The sequence below is a fragment of the Austrofundulus limnaeus genome, unplaced genomic scaffold (assembly GCF_001266775.1).
Source record: "Austrofundulus limnaeus strain Quisiro unplaced genomic scaffold, Austrofundulus_limnaeus-1.0 Scaffold321, whole genome shotgun sequence".
NCBI classification, from domain to species: Eukaryota; Metazoa; Chordata; class Actinopteri; order Cyprinodontiformes; family Rivulidae; genus Austrofundulus; species Austrofundulus limnaeus.
The window spans coordinates 604761-630004 of record NW_013952723.1 but is presented as its reverse complement, the minus strand read 5'-3'; the positions used below and the strand labels follow the sequence as shown (position 1 = coordinate 630004).

The window sequence follows — 25244 nt, the reverse complement described above, 5'->3', positions numbered from 1 at the left end:
GGATTATGGAACACAATCGCTTCCATGGCGTGGGTCACTGGTGCCCATTTCCAGCAGTCACAGTGCGAGGGGCAGGGTACACCCTGGACAGGTCGCAAGTCCATCACAGGGACACACATAGAGACAAACGAGACAAACAACCATTCACTCTCTCTCACACACCTAGGGACAATTTAGAGTTACATTAAATTCCAGTGAAATATATTTATGTTTGTGGTTGTAATGTGACAAAATATGGAAAAGTTCAAGGGGTAAGAATACTTTTGCAAACCACTGTCTATGCCTGAGAAACACGTAATATTGCCCCTTTAAATCTCTGGATGTTGTGGGGTTATGTTGGTTGACGCAAGTCTACAATATTGCGTGGACATGGGGGCAGTTACCCTGGATTGGCAGACTGGGGTGGTGGTCGCCCTATTTAAAAAGTGGGACCGCAGAGTGTGTTTCAACTAATGGGGTGATCACACTTCTAAGCCTCCCTGGAAAGGTCTATTCAGTGTCCTAAAGAGGAGGGTTCGTCGGATAGTCGATTCTCAGATTCAGGAAGAGCAGTGTAGTTTTCGTCCTGGTCGTGGAACACTGGACCAGCGCTATACCCTCTGAACCAGCTCTACACCCTCAGCAGGGTCCTGGAGGGTGCATGGGAGTTCGCCCAACCAGTCTACATGTGTTTTGTGGACTTGGAGAAGGTGATTGACCATGTCCCTCTGGGAGTCCTGTGGGAGGTCCTCTGGGAGTGTGAGGTGCCAAGCCCTTTGATATGGGGTGCTAGGTCCCTATACACCTGGTGTCAGAGTTTGGCCCATATTGAAGTAGTAAGTTGGACTCATTTCCACTGAGAGTTGGACTCCGCCAAGGTTGCCCTTTGTCACAGATTCTGTTCATAACTTTTAAAGACAGAATTTCTAGGTGCAGCCAAGGTGTTTGGTGATCTTATCCAAAAGGCGAAGCTCTCAATTTACTGGTCGGTCTATGTTCCAAGCGTCACCGATGGTCATGAGCTTTGGGTAGTGACCAAAAGAACAAGATTGTGGATACAAGCGGCCGAAAATGAGTTTCCTCCAGTGTCTCTGGGCACTTCCTTAGAGATAAGGTAAGAAGCTCAGTCATCTGGTAGGGATTCAGAGCAGAGCCACTGCTCCTTCGTGTCGACAGGAGCCAGTTGAGGTGGCTCAGGTATCTGGTTAGAATGCCTCCTGGATGCCTCCCTGGTGAGGTGTTCCGGGGCACGTCCCACTGGGAGGAGACCCAGTGGAAGACCCAGGACACGCTGGAGGGACTATGTTTCTCGGCCGGCCAGGGAACGCCTTGGGAGCTGGCCCAAGGAGAGGGAAGTCTGGGTCTCTCTGCTTAGGCTGCTGCCCCCGTGACTCGACCCAGATAAGCGGAAGAAAACGGATGAAAGGACATATTTGGACATATTTATGACAAATCAAAATACCAAAGTCACATATAAAAAGTGAGTTTTATTATTTCAGGCTTTGTTATCTCCACCAAGGAGGTTATGTTTTTGGCAGCGTTGGTTTGTCTGTCTGTCTGTGCACAACATTACTCAAAAAGTTATGAACACATTTTTATGAAATTTTCAGGAAATGTTGAGGTTGTCACAAAAAACAAATGATTAAATTCTGGATCAGCAGTGTGAGTGACCATATGATCTTGGCAGAGGTGTGCGCTCTTCAAATTTTTGTAGCAGATTTTTAATCTTTGTTTTTATTTTTGTTTATGTATCAGTGTTCTGTTCCTCAGTGCTTTCTTCTCCAGCTCCTCCCACAACTATTTCTGTTRGTCTCCCTGAAAGGTGTGTGTAATTTAATTTTTTTAGTGTCCCTTTATTTTATGTGTGTTTATGGTAGTTTCTAAGTTTTGGGTTGTTGTGGCTACAAGTCAAARGTTTCTGTTCTTCTCATGCCTGCCTGCATTCAGGTCCAAATTTCCAATTGCGGTGATACTTGTGGCTCTGACACATAGCAAGACCCTATATTTACATGGTGGCCACTACTCACGACTTGTGCAATAGATGGTAAGCCATCAAAGATTTCCTGGGAGATTTCAACCAGCTCCCAGGTTTTATTAATTCTCCAGGTCTGTCTGAGCTGTTGGAAGAGGCTTTATTGGAAAAATGGATGCTGAAAGTCCTCTTTAATCCAACAGCCACTCCAGACTTTGAGCAGCCAACATCAGTCCCTGAGCAGCCGGCATCCGTGACCCCAGTGCCTGCTGCAAGACCATAGCCGGTCTCATCATTCCAGGGCAGCACTCTAGAGTCTTCAGGGCCCTGCTCACCTGAGCCTCAAAGGTCCTACTTGCCCTAGCCTCTAGGATCTTGCTTGCCTTTGAGAAGGTTGCCAACAATGCTGCTCTCTCCTGTGTCTCAGATGGGGTCTTTCTCCTGAGGGAGTTCAGGACAAAATTATGGCTCCCTGCACACACAATCTCAAAAAAAAAAAAAAAAAAAACTGCACACAGCCAATCTCTTGTCTCATCAGGCAACCAGAAGGCCTGCCATGACTGTCCTTCACTGTCAGGCCCYTTTGTGCTGGGATCAGCAGCATGTGCACTAGAACCTGACCATGTGGAGGAATGTTATGATAAATGATGAGTTCAGATTCTGCTTGTGGCAGTTTGATCATAGGGTGAAAATGTGAAGAAGAGATGGAAAACACTATGGTGATTGCTGCACCAGTAGAGTAACATCTTTCAGTGGAGGCAGTGTGATGGTGTGGGGTGGCATCTGCCTCACTGGAAACACAAGGCTTGTCATTATTGGAGGCCATCTCAATCTGAAAAATATAGAGATGGAATTCTGCAGCCAATGGAAATCCCATAGTCTGGGACCAAACTCTATCCTTCAAGATGACAATGATCACCCCCACAGAGCATAGATGATTAGAGACAACTAGAATTTAGGAGTGGAAAGGATGGAACGAACTAAGAACAGTCCTGACCTTGACCCTATTGAACACTTGTGGGATCAGCTTGAGCGTGCTGAATGGTCTGTGCTGCTGCACTACGGACCGTCTTTCCACTTTCCCTACACCGGAATTGGGAAGCTGAGACAGACGGCACATTGTCCTCCCTGGGCACCTGTTGTCCGTTGCTCTCCCCTGGGGTGGCCACACAGCGCGCGGCGTGTCGCTGTCAACTGATTTGGCGGGGAGGATTGTACTGGAGGACTGGAGACTCTCACGCCACAGCGGTTGTCTCATGGGAGCCTCCAGMCTGCTGGGCACGGACKTTGATCGCCCCTCGGTTCGTCTTCGCCGGCATTGGGAAGCGGCAAAGGATGCGCGTTGGCCTCCCCAGCTCCAAGGCATCTGACTTCGGTTGGACGCTCTAGTCTGTCCCTACCAAGCCTTCACCTGGGGATGGCTGCACTGCATATTATACTAGCCATTTTCATGTTTCTGAAGTGCTAACATAAACGCTGTTTGGAGGGCAGCGCTAATGTAAACAAAAGATTGGGAGGACATTGCCAGCAGCAACTTTTGCATAAACAGCTCGTTCTGAAGGGAACTCAGAACAGGCAGAATTGAAAAGGTAAAATCACATTATCTAAGAGTCATTTTGTGAATTAAATCAAATGAACATATTGCCCACAGATGTCCTTGTTCAAGGACCCCATAATAGGTCCTCTTTAAATTGCCAATATGTCCTCTTTCTTCCAATCCTAATCACCCTGTCCACTAATCACCAAACAAGTCAATGGCAGAATAAGCTGTTTGGCAGTGGTAGAGAGGATWTGGCAATTTTTTTCATGTGCACAACCCACATATTCAGCTCTACTGCTCATTCCACAAATGCAGATTCCTCATAAATGTGGCACCATTTAAAAGGGAATTTAACAGGCTACAGGTACAAGATTTATATCCAAGAAGCATTTTTACAAAGAAATAATCAACCAAACACAAAATTCTTGAATTTTTGTACTAAGTTTAATAAATGTAATATTCTGTTWATATTTTCTTTTGTACCAGTGTTCTGCTCCTTTGTGTTTTCTTCCTCAGATCCTTTCACACCTGTTCCCATTTGTCTCTTTGACAGGTGTGTGTTATTAGTTTGTTAGTGACTGTTTATATCAAGTTTCTTTATGTTGGTACCTTAATTCTGCAATGGCGTGGCTACCAGTCATTTGTCTCGGTCCTCCTAACTTTTTTCTGCACTGTCCTGTATTTGTAAGTTTGCAGCCACATCAGCGTGGTTTTTTTTAGTTAATTCATTTTTGTTTGATCCATGGATTGATTAGGGGTCCAAATCTCCACTCACTCTGACACCAGACCTTTCACTGACTGAAAAGATTTGGGACATAATGAAATGTAAAATCCAGCATCTCTGTGACTGTTGAACCGCTAGAATCCTTCATCAGACAAGAACGGGACAACATTTTCTCAAAAACCTCCAGCAGCTGGTCTCTTCAGTTTCAAGACATTTAAAGGTTGTTAAAAGAACAGGGGATGTTTCACTGTCAGTCTCTTTTGAAATGTGCTGATGCCATCAAATTCTAAATCAATTTTCCTTTATTATTATACAATTTCCTATTTTAAACATTTGATATTTTAGCTATTTTCTATTGTGAATATAATATGGAGCCGTGACATTTTTTTGTTTTTTTTTAATGTTTTAGTTTTAAATGTAAATTTTTTAAAGGTTTTTCTTTGATTTTTAGGGTTTTGTTTATTTGGAGCCTACAACAAATCACAGTAAAACACGAATATTTTATGCCACAACTGTAACATATTTAACAATTTTTGTAAAGATAGTTTTTACTTGACAATATATGGACCAAAAAGAGTCAATGGAAAAAACTTATTGGCAATCTGAGATGAAAGTGATCTTTGCAAATGAGTAATTGTTTGCAGTGTGGACGTGAAGTGCGTCTCCTCTCTGCTCTGACTGCAGCTGGGTTTGCTGCTCGAGGCCGAGACTGGCTGCCTGTAAATGCTTTGGGATGGGGAAGGGCTCATGGCAGTAATTGCCAGGGCAGGGACAGGCCTGCAGAATAACTGGTGCTTTCATGTGCAGTTTCCAAAGGTCTCCAATAACATCCTAAAATGTAGCTGGATTAGCTTTTTTTAAATTGCAAAAAGGGTCTAAAGACTTTATAAACATAGCAATAAAGTTGCTAAGTTGTCAACATGGCTGCTGGTTCTAAATTTCCATAAAATAACACAGGAGTGTATATCTAACCAGATTATCATATAAGATTTAATGAGCTGCTCACTTCAGCAGCTCGGAGTCTTCTTTGTCGTCCTTGGTGGGGGTCAATTTAATTCCACCCTTCTTGGCTCGAGGACATCCAGACAAACTGGCAGCAGAACAGAGAGAAACAGTAAACATTTCWTCTCAAAATGACAAAATAAAAGTAATGTTTCTTCCAGACAATAGAAGAAAAAATTAAAAGCCTAGCATCCCTTGACTGCCTGTCTTCTGCCTGCCAAGTTTTAGCCTAAAATCATCTTATGTTAAGAAACGACTTTAGGGTTTGGGTTTGTAGCCGTTTTGGTCAAACTTTGTTTATTACATCATGTGTAATCATGTGATATCACAAAGTCCCATAACAAGTATCTGTTATTTATGACCACCAACTACTAACACATTAAGTTGTACCCTAATGTCAATAATTTTACAGATTTACAGCCATTTTTGTATTTTTTTAAAGTGAAATGGAAAGAATCCTGATGTAATTCAGAAGTAAATGTTAATCCAAATGAACAGGGTTAACTTCACCAGTTGATGACATTTTAATGAAAGAGCTTGTTCAATGAGTAGCAATGCCTCTGAACCACAACCATGTTACATTTGTAGCATTACATCTGTAAAATTGACTAATTTAAAGCCATTTTGTGTTATTTTATTTTCAGTTGGCTGTGGTAGCCATCTTGAATTGGATTGGCTTTAAAAGTAAACAGTTGTAGAGACACATCCAATGAAAGATTCATTAAAATCTGTCCAGTACCTCATGAGATATTTTGCTAACAGACAGACATACAGTAGTTACCTTTAACTATGTATGAGTCAAAACAAAGATCTTGAACAACTGGTGCTTAGAATTTATGTTAGGATCAGTCTCGGCTACTTCCACATCCAATTTTGTCAATAGTTGTAAAATAGTTATAACCACTTTTGTTTTAAGGTCAGTTGGCTATTGCAAACCTCTTGTATCGGGATAAGAATGTCACACAATAACAACTCCCACCTTCTGTGGGAGGCGTAGTTTCCAGTTATGTGTCCTGACCCGTCACAGCCTGGAGTTGGACACCTGAGGGACATGCAGACAATCTTTCAGCATGGAATCAAAAAGCTCGAGCCTTCTTATGAAACAATTTATCACTTCTTTGTTTAAAGTAGGAATCAGATGGTACAGAGTGAATCTTTAACTGACATTCACAGTATGAAAAAGAGAGCATGCACAGAGCTGTAGCTGCAACATGTTAAAGGTGAGAGTCAGGAGAAAACACACATACTTCAGTTCAGCTGTGTGGGCAGCCATAAGGGTCCGAAGGGACTTATCAGCAAGAGGACAGCCTGAGAGACTGGAAAATCAGGAAAAGTGTTTCAGAAAAACCCATCCAGAACTGAGTGTCACAGAAGTGAAATATATGAGAACTGAATCAAAAGAAGTCACAAGACTGAGTTAGACCACACAAAGCTTGATTAAAAATACTTTCTGCTGTCTGAGAGGGGTTGCAAACATTGTATGTGCAGAATAGAATAGAATAGAATAGAATAGAATAGAATAGAATAGAATATGCAAATGTTTTGGTGAACTATGAATTAGGACTTTTGCTCTGCTTCAACACCAATCTGTAAAACCAGCATTCACATCTGCCCTAATTCTTTGTGGCATGAATTCAAAGGTTTTTTGTAAAAGTAACTGGTTGGAAGGGCAGAAGAAGCAGCAGTCATAACCATCATTCGTGCATGATTGAGATCTGGTAACTGTGACAGGTGCTTAGAAGGGTGGTTACGACTTGGTCCTGCTCTTAAACCTTTGTTAACATGTTAACACCATTTGTTTGGATGTCTTGGCTGACACACCTGCATGAAAGTTGGAAAACGTGCCTTTAGGTTTACAAACCTAGTAGCACATAGTAGCAGTAGTAGTAGAGGTTGTGCTTCGACATAAAGAGAGCACAATACACAGCCTCCCTGGTGTCCAATCCTGGACCTCGAGGGCTACTGTCCTGCATGGTTTTGTTGTTTCTCCGCTTCAATACACCTGAATGGAATAAATGGGTGGATAACAGGTCTCTGCAGAACTTGAAGATGAGTAAGTCAACCATTACATCAGTTTGGACCAGGATTGGACACCTAAAAGCCATTCAGTCTCTGTAAACCAGAGAGGGAGTTTGGATTGCAGTGCTGAAGATAACTCAGACTTCTCCTAGTAAGTACTGGATAATACTAGGATTGCAATTCACAATTGCCTTTTGTCACCAATTCTAAGTACAACCAAGGGTTGGGGGCTTTGGATTGTATTGCTGCTTTTTGTGGATGACATTTTCCTGTTTGTGTCAGCAAGACAAAACCTCCAGCAGATACAGGACAGTTTTGTGGCTGAGTTTGAGGCAGCCAGATTGAAGATCTTAACTTTCAAGTCTGAGGCTAATCCTGAACTAGAAAAGGGTGGATTGCTGATTCTATATCAGAAGGAGTAACTGTCCCAGGTGGAGGAGAGTGTGATTAGTGGACTGAAAGGGTCTAAATACAAGTTGAGTGGCTGGATTCTCTGGTAAGTACTGTTTGCCTCCTAGATGCCTTTCAAAGAAGGTGTTTCAGACTGGGAGGAGATCTTGTGGCAGACAAGACTCAAACTGGGAACATGGCTTGAGAGCTTCTCTTGATGAGTTGGTAAAGGTAGCCCAGGAGGAAGAGGCCCGAGGATTTCTGCTAAATCTTGCAACCTATCAATTTCCTTTTTGTGCTGTCAGTGTAAAATATGCTTGAAATGGTTTTGAGACAGAGCAACTTAAAGTCTGCTTTGACTCCAGTAAAAAAAAACAACTCTTTGATTAGATTGATACATTAAATTTACAAAAGCTTCATCCAGAGGCCTGGACTGCTCAGCAGCATCAACACTGGGATTATTTAGTTTTCTGAATTCAGTAACTAACAAATTTAGGTAAAGATTCTGGTTCAGGCAAAGGAAAATAAATCATAAACATGAATGTAGAACTGCATCTTTCTCAAAAGAACATATCAAAAAACATAAAATTATTAGCTGTAAAAATTGGGAAAAAAACAGGCGTAAATATTCTGACTTGGTTATTAAATAATGAAGAAACATAATATCAGTTTCAAATTCTAATGGTTAATACAAGTAAATGTGGTCTAAAGATGAAATTTAGTTTTAGTAAAAAAAACATCTAAAGATAAAAGAAGAACAAGTTGACTGGTAAATAATCATCAAATGTAATTTTAGAAAAGCATTAAAAAGGACAAACTTTTTGTCCAGAATGTTTTATTTTCTGATTTTCAGGTGACTTTATTGATCAGTTCATGATGTTTCCACTGTGCTTATATTTAATTCTATGTCCTGTAGCTCCAGACAAGTTCAGGTACTGACTATCAGTTTAGGATAGCAGATTACTGGTTGAACTTTCTATTTTACCAGTTTAAATTATTTCCAGTTGGATTTTGCATCTTACCAGTTTATATTAGCAGATTATCAGTTCAAGATAGTTTAACTGTTTTAATGAAGGGTTGAGGTTAGAAGGTAATGCTGAAAAACCTTAGTTAAATCAAAAAATCTCTCCGTACATGAATAGATCACAGGTCTGACCTTCGATGTGATGCATAATTTCCAGTTATGTGTCCGCTGCCATCACAGCCTGGTGTGGGACACCTGAAAGAATAAAAAAAATCACCCAAACTGGTCAATCACACTCAKCAGAATTTTTGTTTTTGTTTTTCTCCTCACTAAAATAAGCAGGAAGATTGAAAGCCAAAATTTTCAGCTCACAACTCTCCAAATAATCTCTGAATTTATTCTTGTTTACACTGAAATAGATTTATCAAATAAATACAATAAATTAAATATGGATGCCATAATGTAGGCTGTTTCTTTGACAAGTTAAAAACTTTAAAATGAAGTTTAGCAAAGACTTGTTTGACTTACACAAGAATATCTTTTTTGCTGTCTTTTGGCTGAAACTTGACCTTAAAACTACTGGTAGTAACTTCACCAGGGTATTTTCGATCCTCTAGGTTCTCTTGATCCTCTTCTTCTGCTTCAGATGATGTATATGAGGGAGCTGTGTACTCCATCTAAACCAAAGGAAAATATGAAGTGTGGTCGAGACGTTTATAGAAACAACCCCCAGGGGCCAGTTGTTCAAAGGTAATCTGATCGGATTTTGGTAATTGGCAGTGGTGGGCAGCTCTAATCCAATAATTAGCTTCGCAATTTCTAAAGCGCTTATAAAAATATTTAGGTCCGCAGCTTCAAAAACGCTTATGCCATAGAAAAATTAGCGGAAGCTAATTCTAAAGCACAAGATCAATTTGACACTTACTAGCTGGCAACAATTGCACAATATATGTACAACATTGCCAACTAGCGGTGTATGATCCTTTTTACAGTTTAATCCTACAAGCGCCAATTGCTGGGGATGTGATTTCCTGAAACAGAACTTTAGCTCCTGGTGTAAAAATTAAAAAGTTATTGAGGATTGCTAGTTCGGCTGCTTCTTTGTCTTTTTCTTTTGTTTGTTGTAGATTTTTCATTAAAGAAGCATCAATAAAGCAATTTTAAAACTGTTTATTGGGAAACTGAAGCGATGCACTCTGGGCATACATGGCGGATTTGATTTGTGATGGGAAATGAAAGTTTTTCATGTAGTTGCTCCAGATGACCACTAGATGTCTGTCTAACCCCGCTGGCCGATTGCTTCGACCAATTACATCAAGTATTGAGCTCCACCGTTTAAACTTTATTTATATTATTTTAAAAAAGGAGCTCCGATTGTAAATTAAAATAAATCAACACATACAAAATTTTAGTATAGATTACAAACGTTTACTGTTTTTGCTGGGAAAGGGCATTCTAAATATTGCCTCCTACTACGTAAGCAGACACAAAGCATTGTGGGAAATGAGAACCCTGACCGAGAGCAACAATCAGCAAGGATGTATACGTTTCCGTGTGTTTCTCTGGGAGGGATGCTGTTGAACAGATCACGTGTGATGTCATTCATTGACAGCCATACCTTCCGCTGTTCAAGATAATGATGACTGGTAGATAATTAGTTATTAGGGGTACTGCATTTTAATTTTAGAAAGCGCAAATCCGCTTATGAATTATAAAAATTAGTAAGACTGCTAAAGTGCAAARGAAATATTTAGGTCCACAATTAGCGGATTTGCACTTTAGCGGACTGGTGCCCACCACTGGTAATCAGATTGGATCAAATCTTGAAAACGGGTTGTTCAAAAGGAAAAGATAAGAGTCTGAAACCTGAATGGATCACAGAATCCAATCCTAGTTTTAATCTGGATCAAATCTTCAGTTCCTGTTGTTCAAACATTTCAGCAGTATTTGGATAAGTTTGATATTTAAAAAAAAAACCCCAGGATTATCCTGATCCCAACCGGGGGTAGGATTACAAGGTGGAATTCAGGAAGAAAATGTAGTAAAAATTGGCCATATAAAACATTTCTATCATTTAGTGTATATAATATATACTTTATCTTGCACTGGACTTGTTGATTGTTACAATGATAAAAAGATGATGTAAACTTAGGCTTCCAATTAAGCCTTTCAGAATAGTTAAAGTCAAATAAAAATGATCTTGTTCCCATGAAATCCTGTAATTCCATTAACAAATTTCAATTACAAACAAAAATAATTTATTCATGTTTTTTAATTGATCACTGTATGTTAATTTTATATTAATTCCTTGATTCTGGGTAGCAAAGAATGGGATTTCCAAATCTGGATAAATTTGATCCAGATTGCATTTTTTTGAACAACTGGCCCCATGAGTAAATAATTCTTCAAAAATAATTACTGTATTTTTTTAAAGGGATCCATGATCAGTTGTATCTTTAGACTTTATTTGATAAAAATTTATTTTAACTGTAAAATGAAGACTGTAAAAATACTGTAGGCTGTTTAGTTTTTTGTAATTTTTAAAATTATATTTTAACACGGACGGAGCCATTTTATTTCCACACAAAGCATTCTGGGTAAATGATGACATCAACTGGGTCATCGGTGCGAGGCTGCTAGTGAGCTATATCCACCTTGAAGGTTAATCTTGGACAATATCTGATGATTGGCTCTTTTAAATGAAACCAGAGAGCGTTGACAGAGAGGAGAAGGTAGAAATGACTCAGCCTGTAACTGAAAATATGGATGGAGGACAACAGAGCTGCTTCATGGAAGAAGAACCTCAGCTTAGCCTGTTAGCCTTTGCGCTAGCCCTCACGCTATATTGCCTTTTATGTATAAGCTCGGTGCTAGCACAAAAAACTAGCCAAACTGAGGTCCTCCATCCATATTTTCAGTTGCAGGCTGAGTCATTTTTGCATTCCCCTCTCTGTCATGTGGATGGAGGACCTCAGTGACGAGAACAAAATGTGTAGCGCTGAGCTAATACATATGGTGATAGCATCAGGGCTAATGCTATAAAGCTAACAGGCTAAGATGAGATTCTTCTTCCATGAAGCAGCCCTGTTGTCCTCCATCTATATTTTCAGTTACAGGCTGAGTCATTTCTACCTTCTCCTCTCTATCAACGCTCTCTGGTTTCATTTAAAAGAGCCAATCGTCAGATATTGTCCAAGATTAACCTTCAGGGTGGATATAGCTCGCTAGCAGCCTCGCACCGATGACCTAGTTTGATGTCATCATTTACCCAGAATGCTTTGTGTGTAAATAAAATGGCCCCGTCCATGTAATATATTTTAAACCTTTAGTTTAAAAACAATAAAAACTGAAAATCCTACAGTATTTTTACAGTCTTTATTTTACAGTTAAAGTTTATCTTTATTAAATAAAGTCTAATGTTACAACTAACCATGGATCCCTTTAAACTATTTTTTTAATCTTCTCATCATATCCAAAGGGCAGATGGTCTTTTCGGTACCTCTTCATGATCTTCCTCCTTGACTTCACTTGATTTGGTAAAATCCAGAGGACTGTCCCAGTCTGACTGAGTGGGAACCTGAGACAACACGGCTCCTACGGGTTGAGACGAGGAAGATGAAGAGGATGAAGGTTCTGGAGACTGCATGCCCTCTCTCTTGGTCTTCTTCATGCTGAGGTCCAAGGTGCCATTCTCATCCACCTCAATATCCGACTCCTGCATATGAAGATATAAGATCTAACTGAGGTAAAGCTAAGACTCATTTGAGACGTGGCTTTTCTGATCCACATGGTGAAGATGCTCTGGGGACATGAAGGAACTTTCTTATTCTTATCAGGTGTAACTGTAAGTGTCTTTGGAACAACTGTCTGCTGTAAAGCTGTGTCTGTGTACCTTGGTGCTAGGCTCCACGGGCTGGGCGCTGAGGGTCTCGGGTCTCTCCCAACAACGAGTGGACAGATTGAGGATGGCTGTTGCTGCCATGTGGGCTGCCTCGGCATCTTGGCTGTAGTCATACCCACTGGAGGAAAGATTGGGCTTAGAAAAACTTCCTGATACGCAGTGACTGGGGGAGGACGCCTTGGGAAAAGATTTAGCTGTGAACAGAAAGAGAAAACATGGCAGGAGAATGTCAAGTACAGACCTTCAACAGGACACCATACCAGTGTTAGATGATTCCATCAGTCCACAAATGTTCAGACACTTTGTGAATGGCTGAGTGTTGAAAAATAATAAATCATACTCTGGACAGAAGATCCAAGACGTCATCAGTCAAAATAAAAACGAAGCTGAAGGAATACACCCAGTCTTCCATGCCAGAGTTTCAGTAAAATTGTCGAGATTTGTAGTTATTAAGACCCAAGAATGTAAACTTGAACAAGAGGTGGATGTAAGATAAAACTTTACAATTCATAAAGCAAAACAGGATACAAGATAACTAAACAAGACAGTGGGGGTGAGAGCATGCAGGAGATAAACAATACGACAAACCAATGATATGAAAACTAGGACTTTAAAGCAGGGGTATTGTGTATAAATAATAAAAAAAGATTTTTCTTCACAGTCATATCTGAAATTGGCCACTGTCTCTTTAAGAATCTCTTTCCGACACTTCAGCTCATCTTCACAACAATAATTCATGTCTTTTACAACCTTTCGTAGGAGCATTGTATTTTGTTGTAAAAGAAAAAAAATTGTATCGGTTTTGGAAAATGGCAACTCAGAGTACAGTCGAACCTTATTAGCATGATCCCACATCAGACCTGTAAAGTATGTTTTCTGAAGAGCAGAGGCTCTTACAAGACGTTTCAGTTTAGTAATATATGTCTCCATCACCCGCTCATGCAAATATGTCAATGTTAAGCTACTTTTTGCAAGAAACAAATAAAAATAGATCATTATGAAGATATGTTTTTCAGTGAAATCATTTTTCTAATGCCGCTAGTGATGGAGCTGTGTGGGGGAGGAGCTCGGCTGCAGACTGAGCTCCAGGGAGGAGCTTTGTATCAAGAAGTGTTTAGACAGCTCCATGTAGCTTCCAGGAGGTTCAAGGATTTCACAAACATGCATGAATGAGTCAAAGCAACACTCTGAGTATGTTTCTGAGGAGGGAATGACATTATAACATGATATACTGTAAAGCTTAAAAAGTAGATTTTGAGTAATACCCCCCCCCCCCCCCCCCCGTACAATGGAAAGAGTGATTACAAGTGGAGACAGCTGATCTGATGAACGGTGGGGATGAGGAGAAAAATATCACAGGGACAGAGTGGAAAACTGAGCAGAAGGAATCTCAGAACAAGAAAGTATGACAAAGATGAACTGAATCCACAACAACCAAACACCTACAAATCCACAAAACAAAACACAAAGAGCCCAGGATCATGACAAAAACACTTTTATGATGAGAATAGATGGACTGACAGACTTTTTAGTCAAACCTCAAAAATTACATTATGCATCATCTATTGCAAAATTGTCTCATCTTAGAAGATGTGTTAGCACTTAATATATTGAGGATGGTTCTCAGCTACTGCCACACACATTTAGCTCATTGAAGGGAAAAAAACGCTTCACAGGAGGTACATTGAGAAAAAGGTTGAGAATCACAAATGTGAGGTATCAGTGGAGCATGGCTCTTACATTTAAAGGCCTTGGGGGACGTGTTAGCGGTGCTCGGTGTCTTTGGGATGATCATCCTCTTTCCAAACACCTGCACATCGAAGCTTGCATAGTCAAAAGACACCTTGGAGTATTTCTCCAGCTCCTTAGCCAGGTTGGCTCGAGGTGTGGTGGTTACAGTGTTGGGCCTGTAACTGCCATACTGAGGGATTTCCAGCTGTTTCACAAAACACATGGGCCTGGAAGAGACATTATAATATGAACAAACACTATTACTGTCAATCGTTTATGTAAACAAAAGCCAACAGGCAGCTCCTACCTGAGCACTCTGTCAGAGTTGGAAGTGGGTTCGGTGGCTGCAGCTTGTAGATGAACTTGTTTGTCCTGGTTCTTGTTCAGCTTAGAAGCTGCAGCGATTGGGCAGCCGGAAAGACTGACAGGAAATACACATCCTCATGTTTAGGTTTAAATTTTTAATTCTCATCAATCGGTAAACATTAATTGGTTGATAAAGCAAATTAAGTGTGTGTTAGTAGTATTAAAAATATGAGCTCTCATTTATTTCCACCCAGTGTTTTTGTTCTAAAATACTTTTATGAGGAACAAAACTATATGATAAATCTTGTGCCAGCAGGAATTGAATTTGAATTGCTCAGATTGAATTTGTATGTGCAGAATTTGAAATTGAATGAATTGGTTTGAAAATGAATGTTACTAAATTGAAACTGATTTTAAAGTATTAATTTGCTTTGAAACTGTATTTTGCTTTATTAAAATTTCAGTTTGACTACTTTCACTTTCAGTTCCATAATTCAAATTATTGTGTCACATCCTGGTCCTTGAGAAAGCCAGCCAGAGTAATCAAACACAGATCCACAGATTTATGTTTCACTTTGGTGAAGCTTCCCTTCTGTATGTAACACAGTTGATGCAATCCACTGTAAAAGTGACAAAAACAGTTATTTTATTGCAGTGATTAATTTTACCTATATGTAGATAATGTTACATCACATCATGGATCACATAATGATCAGATTCTGCTGCTGACTGATCCATGATGGCATGTAAATTTAACATTCTCTACATAAAGGTAAAATTAATCACTGCAATAAAATAACTGTCTGTTTTTGTCAGTTTTACAAAGTGAAAAGTAAATCTGTGGATCTGTGTTTGATTACTCTGCCTGGCTTTCTCAAAGACCAGGATGTGTGACACAAAAAAATCTGAATTATGGAGCTGAAAGTGAAAGTAGTCAAACTGAATTTTTAATAAACCAAAATACAGTTTCAAAGCAAATTAATTAAAATACAAAACTTTAAATTCAGTTTCAAATAATCAAATTCAGTTTCAATTTAGTCAAATTCATTTTCAAACCAATGCATTCAATTTCAAATTATGTGCATTCAGATTCAATCTGAGCAATTCAAATTCAGTTCCTGTTGGCACACGATTTATCCCATACAAACTGACATTATTAGAAGCAAAAGCAGAAATATATAAATGGTCCAAAATAAATACATACATACACTTAAAATGGACCGATTAAATTAAAAAAGGAGTACTTTAAACTTTTAGTTTAATGTTTAAAGTTTAGTTAAAAACTAAACTGTAGTTGTTGTCCTGAAAAGCCTTTGGCTCAGGCGTTTTTAAATCTTGTCCTGTCTTAATTTTGAGCAGTGTGTCGTGGGTCCCACTCATCAGCAGGGTCACTTGATTTAGTTTTAACTTTTGGTTTATCAGTTCTTAAATTAAAACTTGGAGACGCTGAATTTTCTGATCATAGACCTGTTTTATTTGACAACTCTTTTACTTGTGAGTCCCTAAAACTCCCGCTCCAGCCAGGCGCTGTCAGATATTTAACTCTTCGACTGCTGCTCGCTTTTCCTCTGTTTTTACAAATAACACTTTCACTGACTTCAAACCATCTGAGTGTCTTACTACTCATGGCCTGTTCTCTCAGTATGAGGGGTTTTGCATTAAGACTCTGGATTTAGTTGCCTATTCACAAACCAGAAGTCCTAAACTCCCGCCCCAGCTGTGGTTTAATGAGACCACCCAAGCCACCCAAACATCAATGTAGAAAAGCAGAGCGTAAATGGATGAATGATAAACTACAGGTCTGTTTTATTAACTTGAAAATGTCTTGGATATTTTATCAGGCCATAGTTAAATCAGAGAAAAACAAAAAWTTCTCCCAAATTATTGCCTCCACATMTTGTAATCCCCATGTTCTTTTTAAGACTATTAACAGTATTTCAAACGTGCCTCAGTCTGCCAGCTTGGAGGACTCTGTACAAACCTGTAACAGTTTTAGTCAGTTTAAGACCATTTCTATTGCAGTTTTTAGGGACATAGTTGTTCACATGAGACCCTTGGGTTCCACTGCTGACCCTTTTCCTCCATCGTTTTTCCATCTGTTGGTCCCTCGATTCTTATAAAGTGCTTACAAGTTCTGGATGCTTTTCAACATGCGATAGTGAAACCATTATTAAAAATCCTGGACTTCAACTCTCAGTTTGTYCAAATTTTAGACCAAWCTTAAAACTGCCATTTCTTTCTAAAATTTTGGAAAAAWTTGTTTTTATTCAATAAAGCATCTTTTTAAATGAGAATGGAAATTTTGAAACCTTTCAGTCTGGTTTTAAACACTTAAGGCTCCCACATACTCGAGCGTACTSACCGCCTGACAAATTCTTTAATTTCAGTCATGATTTCAAGGATGAGGAGGAAGAGATAGTTTGCATTTTAGCTTTAAAACAACAAAAGAATAAAAAAAGAAAAGAACTACKTTACCAAGTATCTGAGCTATTTCCTCCCACAAATTTGTTGCTCGCTGAAAGTCCTTATATTCCTTCATTGACGCATCATAAAGTTTTCTAATCTCCTCCATGAGACGCGCTTCAAAGTTTGACTCATTTTGTCCACAAATGACACGATTCTCAACTTTATCAGCTTGGTGTCGCATCCAAAGCGGTACTCACCAGGCAGTTTATTGTGCGACACCGGGGACGCGGACGTAAAAAATTGATCTCTGTGTGGAGCAGTCCGGCGGACGGCCGCTACGGGTCCGCATTGAGTCCGCCTGGAGTCCGCCTGGAGTCTGAGCGGACCTCCGCGAAGCGAAGTATGCCCGAGTATGTGGGGGCCTTTACACAGCACTGAAACAGCTCTGGTGAGGGTTTGTAATGATATTTTTCTAGCAAATGACTCTGGTCAATCTGTGATCCTGGTACTCCTGGATCTGACTGCAGCTTTTGATACTGTTGACCACACCATTATCATGTTTAGAACACTGGGTTGGGATCACAGGAGCAGCACTAGACTGGTTTTGTTCCTACCTAAGTGACAGACATTTTTGTGTTAATGTTGGAAACTTCTTTTCTTTTGTAGCGCCTCTTTTCTGTGGGGTTCCACAAGGACTGATTCTTGGGTGACTTTTGTTTTCTTTGTACCTGCTTCCCCAAGGGTCTGTTCTAAGGAAACAGTCTGTCCTTTCATTGTTATGCTGATGATTGTCAGATCTYTCTGCCCTTGAAGCCTGATAATAGTGCCTGATCTATCCAGTTGTTATTAAAATGTCTTGATTACATTAAGGATTGGATGGCAGCAATTTTTTTAAGTTTTAATGACAGAAAAACTGAAGTTATTTTGTTTAGCCCTAGTTCTACTGCTGGCACCCTTCCAGCAAAGCTTGTCTCTCTTGAGTTGTATTTGAAGCCATCTGTTGTAAATCTGGGAATGATTTTAGATTCTGATTTGAAGTTTAACAAGCAGATCAACTCTGTTTTGCAGAAAGGTTTTTTTCACTTAAGACAGATAGCCAAGCTCAAGCCCATATTGACCAGACTTGACCTTGAGAAAATAATACATGCTTTTATTACTAGCCAATTAGATTACTGCAATGCACTTTATGTTGGGATCAGTCAGGTCTCCCTTTCATGTCTTCAGCTTGTTCAGAACGTTGCAGCTCGACTTTTAACAGGAACTCAAAGGTATGAGCATATTTCACAGGTCTTATCCTCCCTTCACTTGCTTCCAGTGTGCTGTAGAATAGATTTGAAAATTCTCCTGCTCACCTATTAATGCCGACATGGCCTTGCACCCTCCTATCTCGCTGATCTACTTCAACCGTACATTCCTTCTCGGGCACTAAGATCTTCTGATCAGCTGCTTTTGGTCTTTCTGAAAACCAGGTTGAAGCTGAAGGAAGATCGAGCTTTTTCAGTCGAAGTTCCTAAGCTTTGGAAGGATCTGCCCTCCAACATTAGACAGGCCTCGTCACTTCCTGTTTATAAATCTCTGTTAAAAACACACTTGTTCTCCCTGATTTTTAATTATGATTTTTCCCCTGTATTTTGTACTGAGTTTTTATCTTTCTTATACTTTTACAGTATGTTGTTTGATTTTATATTGACATTTTCGCCTTGCATTCAGCACTTTGGTAACAACTTGTTGTTTTTAAAATGTGCTTTATAAATAAATTTGATGATGAAAAAAGGCACGTGTTTTCCTCCTTGCCTTTGTTTTTTTTTACTAAACCTTAAACTTTAAGCTAAACTGAGGCAGCACAAGCATGCWCAGTAAATCTGCACATGGATCCTGCTCRTTCKTGTCTTTTGACCAATAGGAGAAGAGCTGACCCAAGAAGCTCCGCCCACATTATTTACATAATGAGGCAGAAATGTATGACAAAGAAATGTAAAAACAAGACAAGGAAATAAAAAGGCTTGTGGAGAAAATTATGAGAAAAAATTAAATACAATATTTTAAGAGACATAACTACATCTACAAGTAAAAGAAAAAACAATATATAAAACAGTCTAATGTAAATTATGTGCTAAAATATATATAATTTATTAGAACTAAGCTGGAAAAATAAATTTGATGATCAGTTAAATTATAAAACATGAGATTAAGTTCTCCTTTTTTAATTTAATCGGTGCTTTTAATTTGTATATTTCTGCCTTTATTTCTAATTATGACAGTTTCATTCCTCCATATTTAGAAACTTCTGTTCAATAAAGTAAGCTTCAACTCAACAACAAACTGTATGCAGTCATATACAGTGCCCTAAAAAGTATTCACACCCCTTTAATTTTAACATCTTATTTTACTGAGAGTTGAACATAAAGTAGTGAAAAATTGTGAAGCAGAAAGAAAATTATAAATGGTTTTCAACATTTGTACAAATACAAATTTGAAAAGTGTGGCAGGCCTTTGTATTCACCTTCTTAATTCTGATACATCTAACCAAAGTCCAGTGCAACCAGTTGACCTCAGAAGTCACCCGATTTGTCAATAGATTTCATCTGTGTGTAATTTCATCTCAGTTTACGTCCTGCTTTCCTGTGAAGGACTCAGGCTTGTCAGAAGACAGCATCATGCAGTCTAAGAAATACACCAGACAGGTCAGAGATAAAGTTGGTTATAAAATAATATCTCAGTTTTTGAACATATCACTGAGCTCTGTTCAATTCATCATCTGAAAGTAGAAATATGGAAAAACTGCAAACCATGATCATGCACCTGAACTGACAGGGTGAATAGAGCTTTAATTGGAGAAGCAGTCAAGAAGCCCACAGTAACGCTGGAAGAGCTGCAGAGATCTGCAGCTCTGGTCTGACAAGGATTAGTCTTGACTCCAAATCTGGTCTTTATAGAAAACTGGCAAAAGGAAAACCATTTGAAGTCCTGTTTGCAGTTATATGGAGACACAGAGGACATGTGGAAAAAGCTGATTTGCTCAGATCAGATGAAAACTTATTATTGACCCAAATGCCAATTGCAATATGTGGCAGAAAACTAAGACTATTAAAACACAAACYCTGAAAACACCATAATGAAACATGGTGGTGGCAGCATCATGATGTGGTGAGGCTTTTCTCCAGCAAGGACAAGGAAGCTGGTCAGAGTTGATGGAGAAATGGATGGAACTAAATGCAGGCCAAGCTTGAAGGAAAACCTGTTAGAATCTGCAAAAACCAACATCAGGCCAGAGCTACTATGGAAATGATTTACCTGAAAATATACAGAGGTGTTAGAAACACCCAGTCAAAGTGCAGACCTAAATCTAACTGAGAAACTGTGGCAAGATTACAAAACTGCTGCTCTCTTTTTTCTCTGTCCAATCTGATTGAACTTGAGCTGTTTTGCGAAGAAGGGAAAATTTTCAGTCTCTAGATGGCCTAAGCTGCTGGAAAGACTTGCAGTGGAGGATTGACTCAGAAGGGCTACAAATGCACACCACACTTTTCAGACTTTTATTTGTAAATTTTCTACCTCACAATTATTACCTACTTTACACAAAACAAGGCACTGTAACTCTACTCCTTCAATCTCAATGTTCACTGGTCGTTTTTGGAGTTGTACACTGATATATTGTGTTGTGAGTGTTTGTGTGTGTTTTAATAACCTGCGGTGTGTGTTGCGGTTACTGTTGACATGGCCTTGGCCAGTGCAGCCAGGAGTGGGACACTTCAAGACATTCTCATGCATAGCCAAAACTACAGACACACAGCAGATGTACACTCAGGTAAGTATGTTTAGTTCTGTGCCAGTAGAAGTATTGCAGAGGAGCAGGAAAACAACAGGAAGTGAAGATAGCAGAAGTTATTATAACAATATTAGAAGTTTTCTTAAAAATTATTAATTCTAATATTAGTGGTGAAAATTAACAATATTAACAAATATCAGGTCCCTTTGTGTACTTGTTGGTCCAGTTCCAATTATGTCTACTCACTCTCTGGAGGGATTCGGTCTTTGTGAGGACATCCAGACAGACTGCGGTGGTGAGGGTATAACCCAGTGACGTGACCTGTCCCATCACAACCTGGAGTTGGACACTTCACTTCTTTTTTCTCTGAATACAAAACAATGTGATGTAGAGGGGTAATTAAAACACAATAATAATGAACAGTTGGTTCTTCACATCTTGTGAAAAATATATACTTTGGTMAAGACTCTAGACATGAAACTGAGCTGAACAGAAGAACAGCCCTTGAAGTTCTGGTCAACCTCAACACATACCAAGTGAGAAAAAAAGAAGCATTGCCCGCTTGGACGTCTCGAGGTTTAACATAGTCATTAGTCAGTGAGCTATGAGAACAAGATGTACCTGGGCAGAGAATTTAACACTTGAAATGTTGGTGTAAACCCAACATCCAGATTGATTCAGAAACAACTTCAGATCCAGCGTTCTAACAAAGAGGAATCTGGATGACAGGTCATGGATCCATATCATCATCCCCAAGTCCCAATGAAAAACTCAAAGGAACTAAAAACAAAGGCAGCTGACATAAGCCCTGAATATAACCAAGTTAAACATGTGTGACCACCTGCCCAACTTTCCAAGGCTCTGTGGCCTTCTGAACYTTTGACAGAAGATGTGAAAGCAGAACCACAAACTATACCAACCCATTCTCACTCCCAAGTCATCACATATTGACACTTTTCCAAGGTTTCCTCTGCGTCCGATTTTGACGCGTTSTTACCATTGTTACAGTCTTTATTTTACAGTTAAAATATATGTTTATTAAACAAAGTCTAATGTTACAACTAATCATGGATCCCTTTAAGGTAAAAAATCTATGCATGTCTTTGGGCACGAGGCCCCAGAGAACCAAGAACAAACTGCTGGTCAACAGAGCTGCAAAACCACACTGCCAAATCAACAACAGGAAAACTTAAACAGCAAAAATGACAGTGTTAATTTAACATCCACAGCGTTAATTTCAACACCAATTCTGTGAACTGTGTTTGGGTTGAAGATAAGATAAGATAAGATAAGATAAGATAAGATAAGATAAGATAAGATAAGATAAGATAAGATAAGATAGACCTTTATTGTCATTGTACAGAGCACAATGAAATTACAGTTCAGAACACCCATTCAGAAGAAGACAGAACATAACAAACATAGGAGAACAGGTGGCCCGGGTCATGCAGCCACAGACCCTGCACAGAGCAAAGATCATCTTCACGAAGACATCATAAGGAGGCGCAACCCTTAAAAGAAAAAAAAAAACGATAAGAACTGGTTTTGGACTCTTGGTTCTAGCACGGYGTATTAACTTGAAACATCACCGACTCCACTGCATCCCACCCATGTGTTCGATGCCCAGCCCCCTCCCCTCCTTACAGTGGTGGATGGTCAATGGGGGTGCTAGGGCGACGCCCCACCCCTATTTTTGGTACACAAAAGAAAAAATAATTTAAATAACAGAATAAAATGTTGTGTTTCGAAAAATATTGTGTATATGTTTTCTGATAAGTAAAATAAATAATTTAGAGTTATTGATATGTAAACTTCCATTTTACTCATGAGTTTTTTCGTGTTGAGTCACTTCCGGGTCACGAGTTGTTCGGTGCCCCAGATTCCCATAGACAAGTCATTGTAAGATTTTGGACATGCGCAGTAAGTCCCCAATGCAAAAGAATAGGGTGGCCTGGAGCGCAGAATGTGGCTGCCCCGCAGCTGACCTCACACAACCAGTAGTGGGTTACAGTACGTAACCAACGTTTTTCAAGCATCAGAATCTGATCTAGCATGGATTAAAACAGGTAAGAGAAAAGATAAAATACTTTTTAATGCTATTTAATCATAGTATATTAATGGTGAACACAACTTAAAATAATATATTATATAATAGTATAATATTTTTATGTTGTTTATGTTTTTGACAGATATTAGAAGATAATTTTCTTCTTTCTGCTGCTTCTCATTTTATTATATTGTTTTCTTCTGTTGTGATTAGAGTTTATTTTGTTTTTTAATTAAATAAATACATTTTTAAAACAAAAATATAATAGTTTACCTTAGAGATGCAACAACGTGTTGCTATTAAAATAACATTAATTGTTTTCTGTATATTAAATATATATTAGAAAGTTCACTTGTAGCCATCTCCATATTGAATTAAATTTGTGCATTTATTTTTTTAGGTTTGTGACATCATCTTGAGCCATTCACAAAACATCTGATCAGAGCTACAGTGCTGCAGGCTGACAGGTTCCTGCAGGACAGTTCTCTGAAGTAGCTCTGAAGACCATGGAGGCTCACCCAGTGCTGAACAGGACGAAGAAGTCTGATCTAGTTCAGGAGCTGCAGTGTGGCTCTGTCCCAGCTCTTCATGGAGAACAATCTGCAGAACACCTTCAGAGACTGTGACTCTGCTGAAGACTCTCATCACATCTCCTCTGACCACAGCTGAATCTGAGAGGAGCTTCAACACTGGAGAGAATCCAGACTTTCCTCAGGTACAACATCACATCTCACTGCACTGACCATGCTCTATAGAAGAATCTGGTTAAAACATCCCTGACTTTAACCAGAGTCATGAAGAAATTTGCTTCTAAGTTAGAGAAGAGCTAAATTTGTGGACTAAAAATAAAAACCACATGACTGTGATTATTTTTGATTTCTTTAATAAATACTCTGGCATGAAACAACCTAGTACAAGCTTGATTGCTTTTTGAGATACGTCTGTTTTGGAGTTGTAGCACCCCCTGGAGAAAAATCCACCAGCCACCACTGCCTCCTTAGCTGTCTGCTCTTGCAAGTTGTTTTTTGTGCATATGATTCTGTGTTTATGAGTAAATATAGGATCAGAGCAACTTTTTTAACTCATCGATCCCATTGTGTGTTTCATTGTCCAATCTGCAAAAGGTAGCGCGACCGTGTTGCGCAAGACCTGGCCATCCATTACCCCATGTTTGTTATGTATGTCTTTCTTCAAACAGGTGTTCTGAACTGCAATTTCYTTCTGCATTGCATCTTTGATGTTGTGTGTGAATGACAATAAAGCTGATTCTGATTCTGAACAAAGTGTCTATGTGTGTCCACACTTGCTGAGTTAAAATAACATTTGCAAAAGTGTTAAATTTTAACACCATTTTTTTGTTAATTTAACACCAACCAGTATTTAATATTCAACAATACTGGGTGTCACATTTACATTTCAACAGTGTTAAAATTAAAAGCAGTGTATTAATATTATTAACAAAGGAAATTGTGTTGTTAGAAAGGTTAACAGACAACACAAGGTGTCAATACACCATAAATTTGACACTCAGTGTTAAAATCAAACTCTTTGTAGTATTTCATTAACACTKAGTAGTTAGTAGAAAAGTATAATGGAGTCACCCAAAACACAACAGGATGTACCTCTCCTCATGGTGTTATGGCCAATAACACAAACTTAAACWTGAACAACTTGACCAAACTGAAGGAAAAAAAACTAACTAACCAGAACAACTAATTTTTACTACCATGAACTTCTTTAATAGTCATAAACATACAAACACATAATTTCTACAAGATTACCCAGCATTCCTTGCTGAGAAAATACTGGTCTGTCTGACAGGTGGAAGAGGGCGGGGCTTTTCAGAATACGTCTTTCAACYCTGCATGGTGTCATATAACAACACTGTTAAGTGTCATATAAAACTTAACAGTGGGTGGAGCTTATTTAACACTGTCCAGTTTTGATAAAACACGGAGGAAATCAACACTGTGAATTAACACCAACACTGGATGTCAGTTTACTCAGAAAGTGTTAAAACTAGGGGGTGTTAAATGAACACCCAAAAGTTTAACACTGAAATTTTAACACTCCTGTTTTTGCTGTGTAGGACTTAATGCCCTCTTCGTGGATCCTGGAGTGCTTCAAACTGTACAACATCAACAGAAGTCTAAGAGTTTTCATCAAGAACTCAATGAGAATATCGAAGATGACCCTGGAGGCCAACTTAAAGGGATCCCCGATGAGTTGTAACATTAGACTTTATATGATAAATATATACTTTAACTGTAAAATAAAGACTGTAAAAATACTGTAGGAAGTTCAGTTTTTATCATTTTTTAAACTAAAAGTTTAAAAATATATTATACGGATGGGGCCATTTTATTTACATGCAAAGCATTCTGGGTAAATGATGACATCGACTAGGTCATCGCTGCTGGCAAGCTATATCCACCCTGAAGGTTAATCTTGGGCAATATCTGACGATTGGCTCTTTTAAATGAAACCAGAGAGC

General features: G+C 39.0%; 1 protein-coding gene across 2 annotated transcripts in view; it reads right to left on the bottom strand.

The window, feature by feature from the left end:
* LOC106527382 (myelin transcription factor 1) overlaps window positions 1-25244 on the bottom strand; it is a gene marked incomplete in the record, with an annotated part of 74887 nt that overhangs the window by 29775 nt on the left and 19868 nt on the right. For both annotated transcript variants that reach the window (XM_014022245.1, XM_014022246.1), the window contains 11 exon segments: window positions 5222-5305; window positions 6197-6259; window positions 6465-6533; window positions 8783-8845; window positions 9119-9267; window positions 12090-12305; window positions 12483-12685; window positions 14232-14449; window positions 14530-14643; window positions 20623-20713; window positions 20950-21069. In XM_014022245.1, the coding sequence (XP_013877699.1) occupies window positions 5222-5305; window positions 6197-6259; window positions 6465-6533; window positions 8783-8845; window positions 9119-9267; window positions 12090-12305; window positions 12483-12685; window positions 14232-14449; window positions 14530-14643; window positions 20623-20713; window positions 20950-21069 (1390 nt within the window).